Raw genomic sequence first — 17,993 nt, forward strand, 5'->3', positions numbered from 1 at the left:
GTATTCTTGTGGTAGAACTTTATCAGTTATTAATTTAGCAGCACAGTAGTATATCCTGTTTACTTCTGTTACGTCACATGGATCTCTATGGACAGTCCTAATTACTGCATTCATTTGTTTTATCAGACTTCTTACTTTTTGGGTTTTATTGACCTTCTGCAGCCTATTTCTCTCATTGACCTTAATATATCTGTCCATGTCTATTAAATGAAGCAACTCTTCTTTTAGCTCATTTTCGTCCAAACTGAGGGCACATTCCTTGTTTTCCATTTTGTGCAGGCATGCTATAGAAAGTTCTATAGCATCTTTCTGTGGCATATTCCTCTTCAATTTCGTCCTGTGCCATCTGTTGCTCTGTCATATGGAAACTCACTGGCCTATCGCTCCTCAACCTTGACTGCATCAGAGTTTCCACAGTTTCCTGTTCCTTTCTTTGCTGTCTAGCTTCAAGTGAACATTTATACTGGTTTCCTGTGGAAAGCTTCACAATATCTTGATATGGCACCTGACCAATTGCTTTCTGTTCCACTGGCTCCCCTTAAATTGGATATCCATTGTTCTATCCTATTGTGGTGCTTTCTGCATTCGATTTGCTACACTGAATCCTTCTCTTTGCCGCTGCTCCATAACCTCAATTTCTATTTCTTTGACTTCTCCATTACTAATTTATTTTTCTACTTTTCCTCTTAATCTTATTTTTTGTATTGTAAAGTTTTCCATATCTGGATTCCTTTGCCTGTATTTCTCTTCAAATATCTTTGGTGCTGCTTTTTGTATTGGTTAGTTTTGCTTTCTCCTTTGCATACATATTGCACCATATTAAATCTCTTTTTCTGTCCCCTGTCCATATTTCTTCTTCACATGTATCCTGATCTTCTTGCTTTTCCTTATTCTGGGGACTCAATCCATCATGCTGTGATGTAGTCTGTGTTAGACCTTCTACATTAAAGCCTTCATTTTGCAGGCACTCCATAACTTCAACTTCTATTTCTTTAACTTTTGCTTTACTAATCTTCTTATCCACATTACATCTTTGTGATATTTTTTTTTATTGTGAAATTTTCCACATCTGGATGCCTCTGCCAGTATTTCTCTTTGAATATCTTTGAGACTGCCTTCTCTATATTAGTTAACTTGGCTTTCTCCTTTGTATAAATATTGCACAATATCAAATCTCTCTTTCTTTCCCATGTCCATATTTCTTTTTTAAAATTTTCAAATGACTATAGGTTTTGTTGTTTTTAATTTTGTACCTCCTCAGATGCTTCTTTTTCCATACAGATCAAAGTTTGTTGAGCTATATCCTATTTTTCAAAGATCTGTTGTATTAATGAATACAAATTTTTATTTGAAGCTTTTGACAGTTTTTCCTTTGGAAGTATTTTTCTTTCCTCTAATTTCGCTCTTAATCATTTTGTATATCTTGTGTCTGGAAATTCTGGGCTTTTTACAAAATAGTAACAATACATAATTTCTTTCTTATCCTCAATAGTTCTCTCTATCATCTTTATGGCTCTTCTTTGGCCAATTATTTTTGTGGACTGCTACTTCCTTCTACAACAGGGGGGGCCATCCTCCCACTGGGCCTGGCCTTTCCCATTGTAGGAATGTTTCCATATTTGATGATTTTGCACTGTCATTTTTTCCAGTCCTGGCACCAGTGCACCTACCAGGATTGAGCACTCTTTTATCCTGGGTCTTGTGCATCTACCTATCTTTCTTTGTTTTTGACTTCTGCCCATGATATATGCTATATAAATACAGTCTATATATCGGTGTTACCTTGGTGAGATTTTCTGAAAAACAGGGTCCACCTCATGAAGGTACTCACCGAGACTTGGGGATGAATTCAGTTTCAGCACTATTACTCTCCTTTGCTTGCTGACTTTTTTTTTTTTGCTACAGTATGAATGGATTGATGACGATTTAGGTTATTGGCCAATGCAAAAGACTTACCACATTTGGTACATATATATGGTCTCAGTCCTGTGTGAATGACAAGATGCCGTCGAAGACTGGTGGGATCTGCGAAACACTTATTGCATTCATTACATTTATATGGTTTTGCTCCAGTATGAATGACTTGATGCCTTTTCAGGGCACTGGCACATGTGAAAGACTTACTGCATTCAGCACATTTGTGTGTTTCTATCTTTGTGTGAAATCTCTTAGTTATGTCACATTCAGAGCTCCTGCTGCAGCCATGTCCTGAGTGAAGTGTTGGAGTAGGAAAGAGAGGAAGGTCATCATACACCTTCATTGTCTGAGCTCGCAGCCGTAGATGCTCTGTCAGGTGATGTGTCACAGGTGTTCCGATGTCACATTCAGGGGTTTGATGGCACAGATGCTCTGATGGAAGCTGTGGTACACGATTGACATAAACCTTGTCAATGTCCTTTCCAGGCTGAGACCTCTGCTCAAGGTTCCTTCTAGCGTGATGTACCTGTGTTTTCACAAGAGCTGGCTGTTGACTGCAATTTACATTGCAGTCTGTACTCTTCATACCTAAAGCAGATTATTTGAAAGAATATTATTACAAGAACAAAGCAAATATGCAATGTATTTCATCACAATGGAGTTTGCACACAGTTTAGCAATTTAAAATATTTGGATTTTCATTGATTAACTATTTTATTAACACCACTAATAAAAAGGTTAGGTAGTTCAGGTCTATCTTTTATCAGAATTTAGTCAACTCTGAACAGGTGTTTAACTTATTTCAGTCAACTGTCGTTTCTTAGCAGCAGCCTAAATCACAAACTTAACTGCTGTTTTACAATTATGTAAAACTCACATATAGCCCCTTTCTCACCATTCTTCCCCCATTTACTCTTCCCTCCAAGATAACCATCTTCCTCACATCTACTTCCATCATTCATAGTTTTAAGTAATCTCAGGTACATGCCTTACAGTTTGGTCTCTATTGTTTCCCTGTTCACTTCCCATTGTTTTATGTACTGTCTACTACAGTAACCTTCATACAGTAGCTATTTGTAAGCACAGTCTTTATAACAAATCAAGTCCAAGTTCATCCGGTCTTGATTAAGGCTCAAAAGGACACAGTACTGCTTTTTCCTCCTCTTTTTCCTGATATAGATTTGGAAGTCTTTCGTATGTCAAGAATTTTACTGCAGCAGTGATCCATATGAAAAATATACATATTTCAGTTGTGTGAGCAACTTATTATAACTGTAGAAGTTTGAATAGCATCACTTTTGTAGTTTCAGCCCCAACACCTTTAGTAGGTTTAGTCCTGCTGTATCCTAGGAGGGGAGGGAAAGCATAAATCAGGCATGGAGACTGCCCTTATACTTACATAGGTTCATAGGTTCATAGGTTCATACTAGGCTATCTGCCCTAGGGCACTTATAAGCCTAGCCAGAGTATGTTTGGCTTTTGCCACCCATTTTAAATTAATTTTGCTATGCCCTTTTTCGAGGTTAGTATACTGTGCCTCTGTCTAACAGTGACACAGAAGTGATACCTGGGATAAACCTACGATCTCCCATCCACTCATCAAGATTCCTCTTGAAGAGAGTCAATGAGGGACTCTGCCTAACCTGGACTGGGATTTTATTCCAGAGTGAAGGGAGCCTCTGGGTTATGAATCTGTCCCTCCAGCATGTTCTATTTATTTCAGTGCTGAGGTTCAAGTCTCTCGAGTGCATAGCTCGATGGGATTTGGATTTTCTGAGGTGCAGCATGTCCATTAATTCCGGGTTGGACATGGCATTATACGTCAGGCACAGATCGCCTCTGAGCAGGTGGTATGCCACTGAGTAGAGCTGGAGTTTCTTTAACCGGGCAGCATATGGCATCTGTTTGAGCCCTATAATCCTCTTGGTGAGGTACTTTAGGGGTATTTCCAGTTGCTGCAGGTGTCTGGTAAGGTACATCCCAAAAGGGGCATTGTACTCAATTATGGGCCTGATGAGGGATGAGTAAAGAGGCACGATGACCTCCCCTGATCTAGATGTGAATCCCTTCATGATTAGGTGGGCTATATAAAATGTTTTTCTAACCACTTTGGCCAAGTGGTTGTCAAATGAGAGATTGCTATCAACTTGGGTCCCCAGGTCCCTAATTACTTCTTCTGTACTTAATGGATTACCACCTATGTGGTAATTTGTGGGCACTTTGTTTTTGCCAAAGGGGATGACTATACACTTTTTGGCGTTTAGCTTGAGGCCATGGCTCTGGTACCAGTTGTCTGTTTCTATGAGGCCCTTTTGGAGGATGCTTGTGTCGGCTGGAGAGTCAATTATGGTGCCCAGTTTGCAGTCATCTGCGAACTTAGTCAGCCACAGTCCTTCCGTGTTGGCCTGTACCTTCGAGAAATATATACCGAACAAGAGAGGTCCCAGGACTGAGCCTTGGGGGACGCCACTTGTAACTGGTTTGGAGTCTGACATGGCTCCAGCAATTCTAACCATGTGGGTTCTGTACTTGAGCCAGTTTGCAACCCATCTAGTGACATAGGGGGTTATATTTAAACTGGTGAGCTTATCTATAATGCCCGAGTGGGGTATTGTATCGAAGGCTTTTGAGAGGTCCAGGTAGGCTGTGTGGACCACCTTCCCCTTGTCAATGGCCTTGGTGACTGTTTCAAAGAAATCAACCAGGTTTAAGAGGCAGGATCTGCCCTTAACAAAGCCGAACTGGGTAGGATCCAGTGTCTGTAGGTCCCCAATATCTTTATTTATGAGGTCCATGATGATCCTTTCCATAGCTTTGCAGACCAAGCTAGTCAGGCTTATGGGGTGATAGTTTCCAGGATCTGTTGAGGCACCACCTTTGTGGAGAGGGACCACTGTTGCTGTACGCCACTCTTTGGGTACATATCCTGTAGTAAGGCTGAGATTGAACAGTAGTTTTATGTTTGGGTTTAGCTCTTCTTGGAGTTCATGTAGGACGCAGCCCGGGACACCGTCTGGTCCCATTGATGCTGTGTTTTTTGCTTTGGAGAGTGCAGCTCTTACCTGAGCATCTGAGATGTCAGGGGGGAAGCACTCTGCTGGGATAAATATTTGCCCTTTTGGTGGCGGGGGTTTGTGCTGAACCTGTCAGCTAGGATGTTGGCAATGTCTGTGGGTTTGGTGTATTTTTTGTCATTTTGGACTAATTCTGAGCATATCTAGGAATTCCCACCCAGGTTCCTAATATAACTAAAGAAAGCCTTGTGATTATCCTTAGTGTCCTGTGCAATTTTTCTCTCGAAGCTGGCCTTAGACGATTTTATGAGTGCCCGTAGTTTTTGCTAATACTGATCAGAGATGCCTTCCCTTTTGGGATTTTGCTCTATCATGTAGTAGCTTCCTCCTTCTATTGTATAGTTTGTTTATGGCTGGGGTCCACCAGACAGGATGTCTGCCTTTGGAGGATTGGGTCTTGGTTTTATTTGGGATTGCATGATCCATGCATTCCTGAAGGTGTTCATAGAATGCGTTTATAAAGGATTCTGCAGTCTGGGCCATATGTTTCAGGGGCCGGGGCTTTGAAGGATTCCACCTCAGTTTTGAGGAGTGTGAAATTTGCTTTAGAGAAGTTTTTCACTGTGGTTTTCAGGGCAGGGGGTGGAGTCGGGATGTGAATATCCAGTGAGATTAGTTTATGGTCTGATCTTACCAGTGAGGGATACACTTCTGGTCTGGAGCATAAAGTCCCCATGTTGGTGATGATCAGGTCCAGTATGTTTTCCCTCTTGTGGAAGTGGTAACAAGTTGTTCCATAGCATTTGAGTTTATAAATTCTAGGAACCTTTGGGCTAGGGTGCTGGAGCTAGAGTAATGCTCCCAGTCTATGTTTGGGTAGCTGAAGTCGCCCAATATAATGGTGTTTGGAGAGACCTTCATATTTTCCAGTGTTCTCAGGAAGGCCGAGTGGGGTTCCTGGGTTTGGGAGGGTGGTCTGTAGCAGGCTATAAACTGGAAGGCAGTTTTACCCACTGTTAGTTGCACATGGATAGTCTCTGATGCTTCGTGCTGTGCCACCAAGCTGGAGGTGTGGGTATCTTTGACGAATATTGATACTCCCCCTCCTTTTGTAGTACAGTCTAAGTTTTGGGGCTGAAAAGTATGGTATGAGATATAACCTGGTAGTGCTGGGGTGCTCTCGGGAGCCTTGAACCAGGTTTCTGTTACTGCACAGATATTGATGTTCTCCATGCTAAGGAGAGTTTCGAGTGTGCATCTTCAGGTTTAGACTTCTGGCATTGAGTAGCATTACTCTTAGTTTCTTATCCCTTGTGATACCTATGGAGGTGGGTTTGTCTTTTGAGCCTTGCCTAAAAAAGGCACTACGGGGTAGCAAGAGCCTTTGCCAATATCCAAAGCCCAGGGTGACAGGTGCAAGCCATCCCTAGTGAAGCATCGTGGCTTGTCGAGCATGTCATCCCAGGCTGACAGGCATTGGATCCCCTTTGGATGACACCAATACTTAAGCCAATTGTTGAAATTGATCATCTTGTCTTCATATTGCGGCATCATTCTTGGTGAAGGTAAGATGCTACTCAAGGTCAGGGTCATACCGGCCTGGGCTACATGCTCAGAGAGCTCCTCTATGTCTCTTTTCATGTAGTCCAGGGAGGTATGTATCAGGTCATTCACACCAGCATGGACAATGACTGAGTCATATTTGTACTTGCCTTGAAGTGACCTGAGTGCTTGTGTTATGCGGTGGATCCTAGTGCCCGACAGGCAGCTCACCGTGACCTTCTCCTTGTTCAGCCTGGTGAGCGGGACGTCAGTGTGCCTGACGATAGAGTCACCTATTACAAGTGTATCAGGTGTGTTGTTTAGCCTTAAGGGCTGTGACTGTTCGGCACACTGGCTTTGTGAGCTATGTGTTGCACGAGTTTTGTTTTGGGGTAGCAGTTGCTTGGGTGTCTGCTTTGGAGGTCTCTGCTGCTTAGGCAGATTTTTATTTAGAGCCACCGAGTATGTTTTTGTGTGTTTATGTGTTTGGTTTGCTGTCGTGGTAGGTCTATGTGAGATTGGAATTGTAGTGAGTGTGGTTTCCTTCTCCTCCTGACTGGTTTTGCCAGTAGTGAGTTGAGGGAGCTTAGCCTCCAGTATGGCTATATGGTTGCATCTCTCACATGTGTTGGAATTTGTTGGGAGGAGGAGAGGGTTGTCTGTGTACATGAGGCAGTTGCAACATTGCCTCAAGATTCCAAGATTCACCAGCTGGACTGGAGAGGAGATTGACAACTGACCTTTGGACATGCTAGAATAGTATTGGGAATTCCTTTATAATTTAAAAAAAGGGCCAATGGGGAACGAGGTACTCAAGGGGAGTTTGTGAGGGTGTAGTGCTTTTAATATTTTAGTGCTGACTTATATAATTGCTTTAGTGAGCAAGTGCCAGGTAACTTAAATGCAATGTGTTTCAGGTAACTTAAATGCAAAAACTACAAACAGTAACTTTCTTTCAAGTGAAACATGGAAATAAGTACAGTAAGCAATGCAGATATCACTAGGGATCCACAGACAGGCTGAAAAGCCGCATTTTAGGTGGAATTAGCGTTTCAGGGAAATAACAAGCAAACAAACAAGCAGCATACAAATAAAGCTAGATTCAGCAGGCCTGGATCTAGTCTATGCTACAGCAAACATGGTGTACCAATTTCAGTAAGAAACAGTTCAAATATGCAGGCACTATAAGCCTTTAACCAGAAATTCCCAGCTCAGAAGGGCAGAGTCCAGCCTCTCCAGCCACAAGAGTGCAGACCACAAACCTTCTTAATGTAAAATAACTGGCCTGAAGCCCAAGTGCTTAAACCAGAACTAATACACTTTTAGAATAACAGACACTGAGCCCACAATCAGCAGTTCACAACTTAGAAGGATGTAAGCTATCTGTCCTGCCACCACAGTGCAGGCCACAAACCTTCCTAATGTAAAACAACTGGTCTGAAGCCCAAGTGCTTAATCCAAAAGACTTAGAATGATAGCTACACTTTAATCAAGTTACTACCAAGCAGTAATAAATACAATTGAATACTTTAAAGAATGCCTGGATTAGTGCTCAAGTTATACAAACAAAGCTAGATTCAGCAGGCCTGGATCTAGTCTATGCTACAGCAAACAAGGTGTACCAATTTCAGTAAGAAGCAGTTCAAATATGCAGGCACTATAAGCCTTTAACTAGAAATTCCCAGCTCAGAAGGGCAGAGTCCAGCCTCTCCTCCCACAAGAGTGCAGACCACAAACCCTTTTAATGTAAAATAACTGGCCTGAAGCCCAAGTGCTTAAACCAGAATTAATACACTTTTAGAATAACAGACACTGAGCCCTCAATCAGCAGTTCCCAACTTAGAAGGATGTAAGCTACCTGTTCTGCCACTACAGTGCAGACTACAATCCTTCTTAATGTAAAACAACTGGCGTGAAGCCCAAGTGCTTAAACCAGAATTAATACACTTTTAGAATAACAGACACTGAGCCCTCAATCAGCAGTTCCCAACTTAGAAGGATGTAAGCTACATGTCCTGCCACCACAGTGCAGGCCACAAACCTTCCTAATGTAAAACAACTGGTCTGAAGCCCAAGTGATTAATCCAAAAGACTTAGAATGATAGCTACACTTTAATCAAGTTACTACCAAGCAGTAATAAATACAACTGAATACTTTAAAGAATGCCTGGATTAGTGCTCAGGTTATACAAACAAAGCTAGATTCAGCAGGCCTGGATCTAGTCTATGCTACAGCAAACAAGGTGTACCAATTTCAGTAAGAAGCAGTTTAGATATGCAGGCACTATAAGCCTTTAACCAGAAATTCCCAGCTAGAAGGGCAGAGTCCAGCCTCTCCTCCCACAATAGTGCAGACCACGAACCCTTTTAATGTAAAATAACTGGCCTGAAGCCCAAGTGCTTAAAACAGAATTAATACACTTTTAGAATAATAGACACTGAGCCCTCAATCAGCAGTTCCCAACTTAGAAGGATGTAAACTACCTGTCCTGCCACCACAGTGCAAACCACAAACCTTCCTAATGTAAAACAACTGGTCTGAAGCCCAAGTGCTTAAACTAAAAGGCTTAGAATGAGTTACACCAAGCAGTAATAAATACAATCGAGTACTTATAAGATGACGCAAAAGCAAAATAAAGTAGGAAGAAACACAAATACAGTAAAAGCAGATTTTTTTTTTTTTGAGTGAGCAAATGAGATGGGCCCAGGAGTTACAGGACAGAAACAAGTGCAAATGCAGGCCTTCAAATCAGAAAGATGAGAGAGATGGAAGACCGCCCAAACGGCCAATAACTACAAATTCTGGGCCAGAACCACTCCTTATGTGGTAGACAGGTTACCTAGTGCTTAACACTCCCACTGATAAGCTAGAAGGCTTCCCTCCAACACAGAAAGGCTTGGGGGCTCAGAAGCTTACAAATAGTCCTGGATACAGCAAATCTGTATCTGGAACACTAATTACAGGAAAGGTAGGAAACAGGCTTTTTTTTTTTCAGAAAAGTAGCAAAAACAGTAGTAAAAACAATTCACATGCAGTGCAAGCTGGCACACTAGAGTATATAGCAATATTAGTCCACACACAGTTTGAAAAAATGTAATTAAATTAAAAAGGACTAAAAACAAGTGCAGAAAGGGTTTATTAGGGTAGAATGCGGTAAAGAGATGGGACTGGGGGAGTGTCCTAGATCAAATCAACAGTGGGGCGGGCACTGCAAAAGCCACCAAATTTAAACTACTACCACAACAGGGAGGGGGGGTGGGGAAAAGTTTCAACAGAGATGTGAGGAATCAGAGTGCAAATTATAAACCCCAAAAAATATATACTGATCTCTGTATATTTGCAGAACACTAAGACAACAGATATTTAAGCAACAATTTAGCTCTGTAATACAGAATAATGCAGAAAAATATACTCAGCTCTGTCTTGTAAGGTTGTTCCACTTTAAATGCAGACTGCTGCTATTAACAGTTCAAATTAAGGGAACCTTGAGTTAACAACACACAAGCAATAGAAACCACAATGAGGGGGTGGGAAGAAAGTTTCAACAGAGATGTGAGGAATCAGAGTGCAAATTATAAAACCCCAAAAATATATACTGATCTCTGTATATTTGCAGAACACTAAGACAACAGATATTTAAGCAACAATTTAGCTGTACAATACAGAATAATGCAGAAAAATATACTCAACTCTGTCTTGTAAGGCTGTTCCACTTTAAATGCAGACTGCTGCTATTAACAGTTCAAATTAAGGGAACCTTGAGTTAACACACAAGCAATAGAAACCACAATGAGGGGGGTGGGGAAGAAAGTTTCAACAGAGATGTGAGGAATCAGAGTGCAAATTATAAAACCCAAAAATATATACTGATCTCTGTATATTTGCAGAACACTAAGACAACAGATATTTAAGCAACAATTTAGCTCTATAATACAGAATAATGCAGAAAAATATACTCAGCTCTGTCTTGTAAGGCTGTTCCACTTTAAATGCAGACTGCTGCTATGTTCAAATTAAGGGAACCCTGGGTTAACAACACACAAGCAATAGAACCACAAATGAGGGGGGGAAGAAAGTTCAAAGTTTCAAGAGAGAGATGAGAGTGCAAAAAACCCCAAAAAAATATATAGTGATCTCTGTATATTTGCAGAACACTAAGACAACAGATATTTAAGCAACAATTTAGCTCTATAATACAGAATAATGCAGAAAAATATACTCAGCTCTGTCTTGTAAGGCTGTTCCACTTTAAATGCAGACTGCTGCTATTAACAGTTCAAATTAAGGGAACCTTGAGTTAACAACACACAAGCAATAGAAACCACAATGGGGAAAAGAAAGTTCAGAGAGATGTGAGGCATCAGAGTGCAAATTATAAACCCCAAAAAATATATACTTGTCTCTGTATACTTGCAGAACACTAAGACAACAGATATTTAAGCAACAATTTAGCTCTATAATACAGAATAATGCAGAAAAATATACTCAGCTCTGTCTTGTAAGGCTGTTCCACTTTAAATGCAGACTGCTGTTATTAATAAGGGAACCCTGAGTTAAAAACACACAAGCAATAGAAACCACAATGAGGGGGCTGGGGACGAAAGTTTCAACAGAGATGTGAGGAATCAGAGTGCAAATTATAAAACCCCAAAAATATATACTGATCTCTGTATATTTGCAGAACACTAAGACAACAGATATTTAAGCAACAATTTAGCTCTACAATACAGAATAATGCAGAAAAATATACTCAGCTCTGTCTTGTAAGGCTGTTCCACTTTAAATGCAGACTGCTGCTATGTGCAGACTGCGCTACATGTGCATAAATCAAGCATGGAGACTGCCCTTGTACTTACATGTACATGCATAAGGCATAAAGACTGCCCTTGTACTTACATGTACATAAATCAGGCATGGAGACTGCCCTTATACTTACATGTACATAAATCAGGCATGGAGACTGCCCTTATACTTACATGTACATAAATCAGGCATGTTGACTGCCCTTATACTTACATGTATCTGCCTTAATCCATAGCTTTGAAGGGAAGGATACTACAGTTTGAATGCTTCAAAAATGATTTATGATGTAAGCTCTCCGTCCATAGAACACAACTTTCATCTTTATTAGCAAATAAAAAATGATGAGGGCTGACTGCCTTCTTATCATGGATTTAGGTATGCATCCTTACATAAAGAGGAATCTGTGTTTATATGTTTACAGAGCTTTGGGACGTGGGCTGACTGGGCACATACCTTCCTGCAGGTAATCCCAGTATGTTAAGAACTGTGCCACAGTACTCATCTTACACACAAATATAAATAGTTCTTGACAGCATTATAGGAAGAGAACATACTGTACAAGAGTGTTGTCAGCTTCAACACCAGAAATGTGGACTCCCCCACTCTAGGAAGATATATTTCCTTATAATACCCACCACTAAGCTGCATTACTGTGCTTAGCAAACAACTTCTGTATGTCTCTCAAGTGTTTTTATTGTACAGTACTGTCATTTTGAAGGACGTTTTTCACTTTTTAAGAAAGAGTAGTCCATTCCTTGTATATCTCTACTGGAAAACTTTACATATTGTAGTTTCAGAAATACCTAGGTAGTTCTCAGTAAATATGCATATCTGACAGCTTATCTACAAGACAGCACCTGTTACTGTGTCTATTTATGTTTGAATTTTGCCACTGAAAAATACTAGACATTGTTGTAATTATCAAACTTTAGAAGTAACGCTAAATGTTATCGAACAAAAAATACATTTTAAACCCAGCACAATTCTGTGGTAATAAACACTTCCTGAAATACCCAGTCATTCTTCACTGTGTGGAGCTGTTACATGTTCACTTTTCCAGACTCGAATTCACAAACATGTTGCTTTGATTATCATGATGTTTGTTACTGTCATAATAAGGTTTATACCTGTTTTGTCCAATACAGTTACCTAACTTCAATTTAAACTTTCTTGGGGGTGTCTGGGAGGAAACAGTTAAACACAGTGAGCTGTTATGGCAGATAAAACTGAATGTTTGCAGAATTCCTGGAATAAATGAGAATGACAAGGAACTATTTAACAGTTTGCTTAAACTTAGATCTCCTAAACAACAGATTCCATGCAGATCTGTCCTTTACAAATGTATTTTTTCATTTGTGTGATGTTACTTACCTGTATCACAGTTTGTAATAACAAATATTAGAAATTTATTGCTGCATTTTTGTACTGCAAATAGGTCCAATTGTTTACAAGTCATTGTGTGGGATCATGTGATTTCATGGTGCTTTAAATGCAGTGTTTACATTATGGAATTTAGATTAGAAGTTCATTTAATTTTGAGGAGGAAAGTGCTAAACAATTATATTAAAGCTTTTGAAGCTTGACTGTGCAGTGTGCTTTGTTTTTACATGTTTTGTTCTTTGTATCATGGTTTGCCTTTTGTATTCCATATTTTTGAATAATTTCTGAAAGCTTCAACATTTGTGCAATGTCGAGAGTCAATGAACTTGTAGAGAGGCTAAGCAAAGCAAGGTTTTTAACCACCACAGACTTCACAAAAGGGTACTAGCATATTCATCTTACCCATAAAGGCAGAAGCAGAAGATGGCATTTTCCACCCAAAAGGCCTTTTTCTTTATGCTGTCTTACACTTTGCACTTCACAGAACTTTTTTCACCTTTCAAAGGTTCATCGATAAGGCTCCCAAACCTCATGTCTGTCCGTTGATGACACAGCCATTTATTCAAACAGTGGGATCATAGTTGGTCAATGTACAAACTGTTCCGCACTCTAAAACAAGGAGGACTTGCACTTAATGCTGCCACAAGCAAGCTTTGCATGACTGAAGACAGAAACCTCTATGGGATTGTGAGGGGTAATTAGACCTCAAACAGCAGCAACCTAGGCTATGGGACTGCGAGAGGGGTAACTAGACCTCAAATAGATGTAATAGAAATCTGGGAAATACCCCAGTACCAATGAAACCAATACTATTTTTTTCTAACATGGCGCTTCCAAAAGTTTGCATTGTAAGGTGCTTTTGACAACTTGAAAACAATGCTGTGTTCAGTACCTGTCCTGATTGCCCCTGATTTTAGTAATTTTTTTGTTGTATACATTGATGCATCTTGTGTTGAGTTACACATTGTGTTACCTCAGAAAGTAGATGAGAATTAAGCGGGCACTTATATCCCTGCATTCTTACTTATTAGAATTTAGCTTCACTGTGGTAACTGACCATGTACTCCTACAGTGCTTGTATAAACAACAGGTTGTCAACATAAAGTTTAATAGAAAGGGTGTACCATAATAGCAATTCAATTTCACTACTTGATGCAGGTCTGGCAGTAGCCCCTTGAATACAGACGAGTCATCCTGGTCTCATGACTGACTTCATTACCAAGAAAACCATGGACTCTATTCTGGGAAGGGGTTTTTATGTGACAGTGGCTAGTCAAAGGTGTTAAAAATGCTGTTTTCAGGTGGTATGTATACACCACATAATGTGGTATAAATCCAGTGATGGTGCATATATACCATCACTGTTTAAATTAGGACAGCAGAGGTTACTTTTGAAACACTTGTTAAAGCAGTGTTAAAAGCAAATGCTCTAGCCTAAGATGGTAAAGACATTTGCCTGTCTCAGAGAGGGAATTTGCAAGACTAAGAGTGGAGACTCCTGCAGAAATTATAAGCAGAAGTTGTGAATTTACTTGAGTAATACCAGAAGCTTTCCTAAACATTTACTTGTGGAATACCAGACACTTTCTAGTGGATTTACCTGTGTAGCATTGGGATCTTACTGTAAAGTACCAGGTGTGTGACAGCTTGATCAAGGCCACCATAATCACGAATGAAAAAACATTTTCAATTTTAATGACACAGAAAGAGCATTTATTTTGTATGCTTATTTTTGTTTTTCTTTCAAAGAATGAAGTTTATTTTGATCTACTAAATAAACTGCACAAAAGTAAATAAGTAACTGTCTCCAGTGTATTAGTGAAAGTTCGTAGCACAACAGGTACAGCACTCACCTATAGTGCTGGAAGATGGAACTTACCATAACAGTAGATGTCCTACTGATCACTGTTGCAATATTCTTAACAGATGGGTTGTAGGGTACTGACATCCATCGGGGTACTAAAGCTTTACCTTCCTAGGATGTAAATCTGAATAATGACCTGAGCTCATCAGTGTAGGGGTGTAAAACTCAGACATATGTGCTTGATCCTCAGTCTATCTCCAAGCCAGCAGTGGCCTGAAGAAAATCTAGAAAGGATACTGGTCAGCTAGGAAGGGCTTAGTTTGAAAAGGATAAGCAAGTTGTCCTCATAAAAGTTGTAATATCCTGGGATAATGCTTGTGTGTCTGTGAGTGTAAAGCACAGTGTTTCTGCTAATTGAGAGAGAAAAATAATAAAAGGAGTATAAGGTGGGATGGATGGAATAAGGCTACAGTGATCAGTAGGACATTTACTGTTATGGTAAGTTCTTAAACAACTGTACTATGTCCTGACTGAGTCACTGTTGCAGTATTCTTAACAGATGGATGATTCTCAGAGCTGTAGAGAGAGAGAAGGGTGGCAGGCTTAAAGAGAAGGAAAAGAAAAGAGAAGAGTCCAGGAGGCCAGACAAAATACTTCTGGCAAAGAGTGCGCTGGACCTGGATAAGGCATCTGGCTTATAGTGTTTTGTGAAAGTGTGGACAGTAGACCATATAACTGCTTCTAGAATGGACCTGGTAACCACACCCTTGTAGAAGGCTCCAGATGGGGACACTGCTGCAATGGAATGTGCTTTTGGCCATGTGAGTAAAGTCTTTTGATGCTGAGAGTAGCAGAGGGAAATAAACTTTTAGATCCAGGAAGCAACAGTTTGGAAACTGACTGTCCTAACCTGGAATCCATAAAGGAGATGAAGAACTGGTCTATTTTTATGATATCCTTAGTTTTATCCAGGTAAAACCTCAGTTATATGTGAATGTCTAAGAAGTCTAACTTATAAATAAAGTTATGGCATCTAAGTCCAAGGAAGTCATTCTTCCACTGTATTCGGCATTCATCAGTCCTATCATTGAGTACAATGCCCCCTTTGGTATATACCTAACCAGGCATATCCAACAACTGGAAAGTCCACAGAGGTTCCTCACTAAAAGAATACAGGGCATAAGTAATATGTCATATGCAGACTGCCTCAAGACCCTATCCCTATATTCTGTCTCCTACAGTCTTTTGAGGGGAGATCTATATCTGGCATACAGGGCATTTTCAGACCCCACTCTGATGGACCTCCTGCATAGCCACAAAAATAAGAGTACCAGAATTACCCATTCTAAAGACTTAAACCTTGTCTGTGATATAAATAGGACCTGCTGGAGAGATAGGTATGTATCCCAGAGACTAACCTGTCTATGGAACAAGCTCCCCATCCACGTGAATCAGAGTTCCTCCCTAATCCAATTCAAGTGCAACTTAGACAACTGGATGGGAAACCAGAAATTCATCCCTGGTTTGGCACCTATGTCTGTGATGCAAACAGGTAACCTGTAAATGGTTCATCTCCCAGACCCATGCTTACACTTATCAAGGGTATCAGAACTTGTCAGAGATTTGAGATGCATGGCTAGGCTTAAAAAGGCCCTTGTGGTCATCAACCTAGTAAACACCTATGAACCAATGAGTGTAAGATTCTTTCACCACTTACTTTAGAGATTGTGGAAGAATGTAGACAGAATGATTACCTGGTTATGGGTTAACTCTGTAACTACTTTTAGCATAAAGGAAGGACTAGACTCAAGGTTCACCCTATTTTTGTGGAAGATGAAAAAGGCTGGAATAGCCATGACAGCATGGAGTTTTGAGACTCTGCAGGCTGAAGGCAAGGCCAGGTGGAGCACTGTTTTCCAAGTGCGTAATTTAAGAATAGCCAGTCTAAGTGGGGTAAAGTACATTTTACCAAAAACAAAAAAGAAAAATTAAGGTTGCAAGGTGAGGCAATAGGCTTCATTGGGGTGTTTAAGATGTATAACACCTCTCAGAAAAACATTAACTTTTGTCCTGGGCACGAGATAGTGCTCCTAAGAGAGGCAGGTATTAATGTCAGAAAAGTGAGCCTAGATCAACCCTGAATGCAATAATTCACATAAGTACTGAAGTACTGTGAAGTATCTGATAGAAGAGGTTGAAGTTTTGCATAAAGTACCAGATGGAGAATCTCTTCCATTTGGCTGTGTAAGATTTCCTGGTGTTAGGTTTCCTGGATTCCTGTAGGACTCAAACCCCCTCGTCAGAAAAGGTCTGTCTTGTAGGGATTAGAATCCAATCATCCAGAATTGTATCTTGTAGGGATTAGAATATCATCCAGAATGGTAGACTGAATGAAGTTAGATTTGTATGAAGGAGCTACCCTTCCTGATGAGTGATTAGATCTGGTTTTGGAGGGATTCTCCAGTAATTTCCCCTTGCTAGATGAAACATAGGCAGGAACCATTGTTGTATTGATCAGAAAGGTGCCAGAAGCTGGACATTTGGAGATGCATTCTGGCCCCTGAGTAGGAGTCTTGGAAGCAGAGGCAGAGGAGATATGCATAAAGGAACTTCCCCTTCCATTGGAAAGAGAAGGCATATGCCCTCCAGACTAGATGTAATGGGTTCCTTGTGCAGAAAGGTGGGAGTAAGTGATGCTTGGGGGAAGCAAGGAAGTCTATCTGAAGAGTTCACCAAATGAGAATTATGGATTTGAAAGCTTCTGTGTTCAGGGACCATTCATTAGGGTCCCCCATGTCCCTGCATAGAGAGTCTGCCAATACATTCTGCTGTGAGGGAATAAACATGACTAAGTGTAAATGAAGGTCCACATGACAGACTTCTTGCACCAGCCTGCCCAGGGGGTAGGATCTCGGGGATCCCTGTGTATGTACTACATCACTGTGGTGTTGTCCATACACCAGCAGGGTCCTGGTTTACAAAGATGTGAGAAGGTCTGTAGGACTAGTAATACTACCCTCATTTCCTTTATGTTGATGTGTTCTTTTAATCAGTTGCAGGCCACTCTTGTTGAACCCTGTGGTCTCCTTTCTAAGCCCCCTCGCCCTATTTGAAGCATCTGTAAACAGGACCTGGCTGTTTGGAACTGGAGTGAATGGAAGACCTGAGTTGAGAGGAACCTGGCTGCTCCACCAAAGGAGTTCTTTCTTGATGCAAGGAAAGAGAGGACTAACAGTACCTAGAGGGTGAGAGTGCTGAGACCACACTGATTTCAGATACCACTGTATTTTCCTAATTTGTAGTCTGGTGAAGGGCAACATAGGGATGGTGGTAGCCATGAGTCCCAGGGCCCTGATGGCTTGTCTGGCCAAACAATGCTCATCTCTAGAAAGTGTTAAGGACTCAGTGGTTAGGGAATTATCCTTCCCTGAGGAATAGAAGCATGCATGACCAATGTGTCCAGATTGCATCCCAGACATGTTAGCTGGTGAACTCTAGGAGGGTCAAAAGTCACACAGTGTAATGACAATGT

General features: G+C 40.6%; 1 protein-coding gene across 1 annotated transcript in view; it reads right to left on the reverse strand.

Annotated features, from left to right (window-relative positions):
- Positions 1-1,845: 1,845 nt before the first annotated feature.
- Positions 1,846-17,993, reverse strand: part of LOC122814403 (zinc finger protein 708-like) — a 139,083-nt gene continuing 122,935 nt past the window's right edge. Inside the window, exon 3 of the mRNA XM_044086986.1 lies at positions 1,846-2,505. Coding sequence (XP_043942921.1) covers positions 1,865-2,505 — 641 coding nt within the window. The 3' untranslated portion in view covers positions 1,846-1,864. The remainder of the gene's footprint in view (positions 2,506-17,993) is intronic.

The sequence above is a fragment of the Protopterus annectens genome, chromosome 10.part0, assembly GCF_019279795.1.
Source record: "Protopterus annectens isolate FY-2018-M chromosome 10.part0, PAN1.0, whole genome shotgun sequence".
NCBI lineage: Eukaryota > Metazoa > Chordata > Ceratodontiformes > Protopteridae > Protopterus > Protopterus annectens.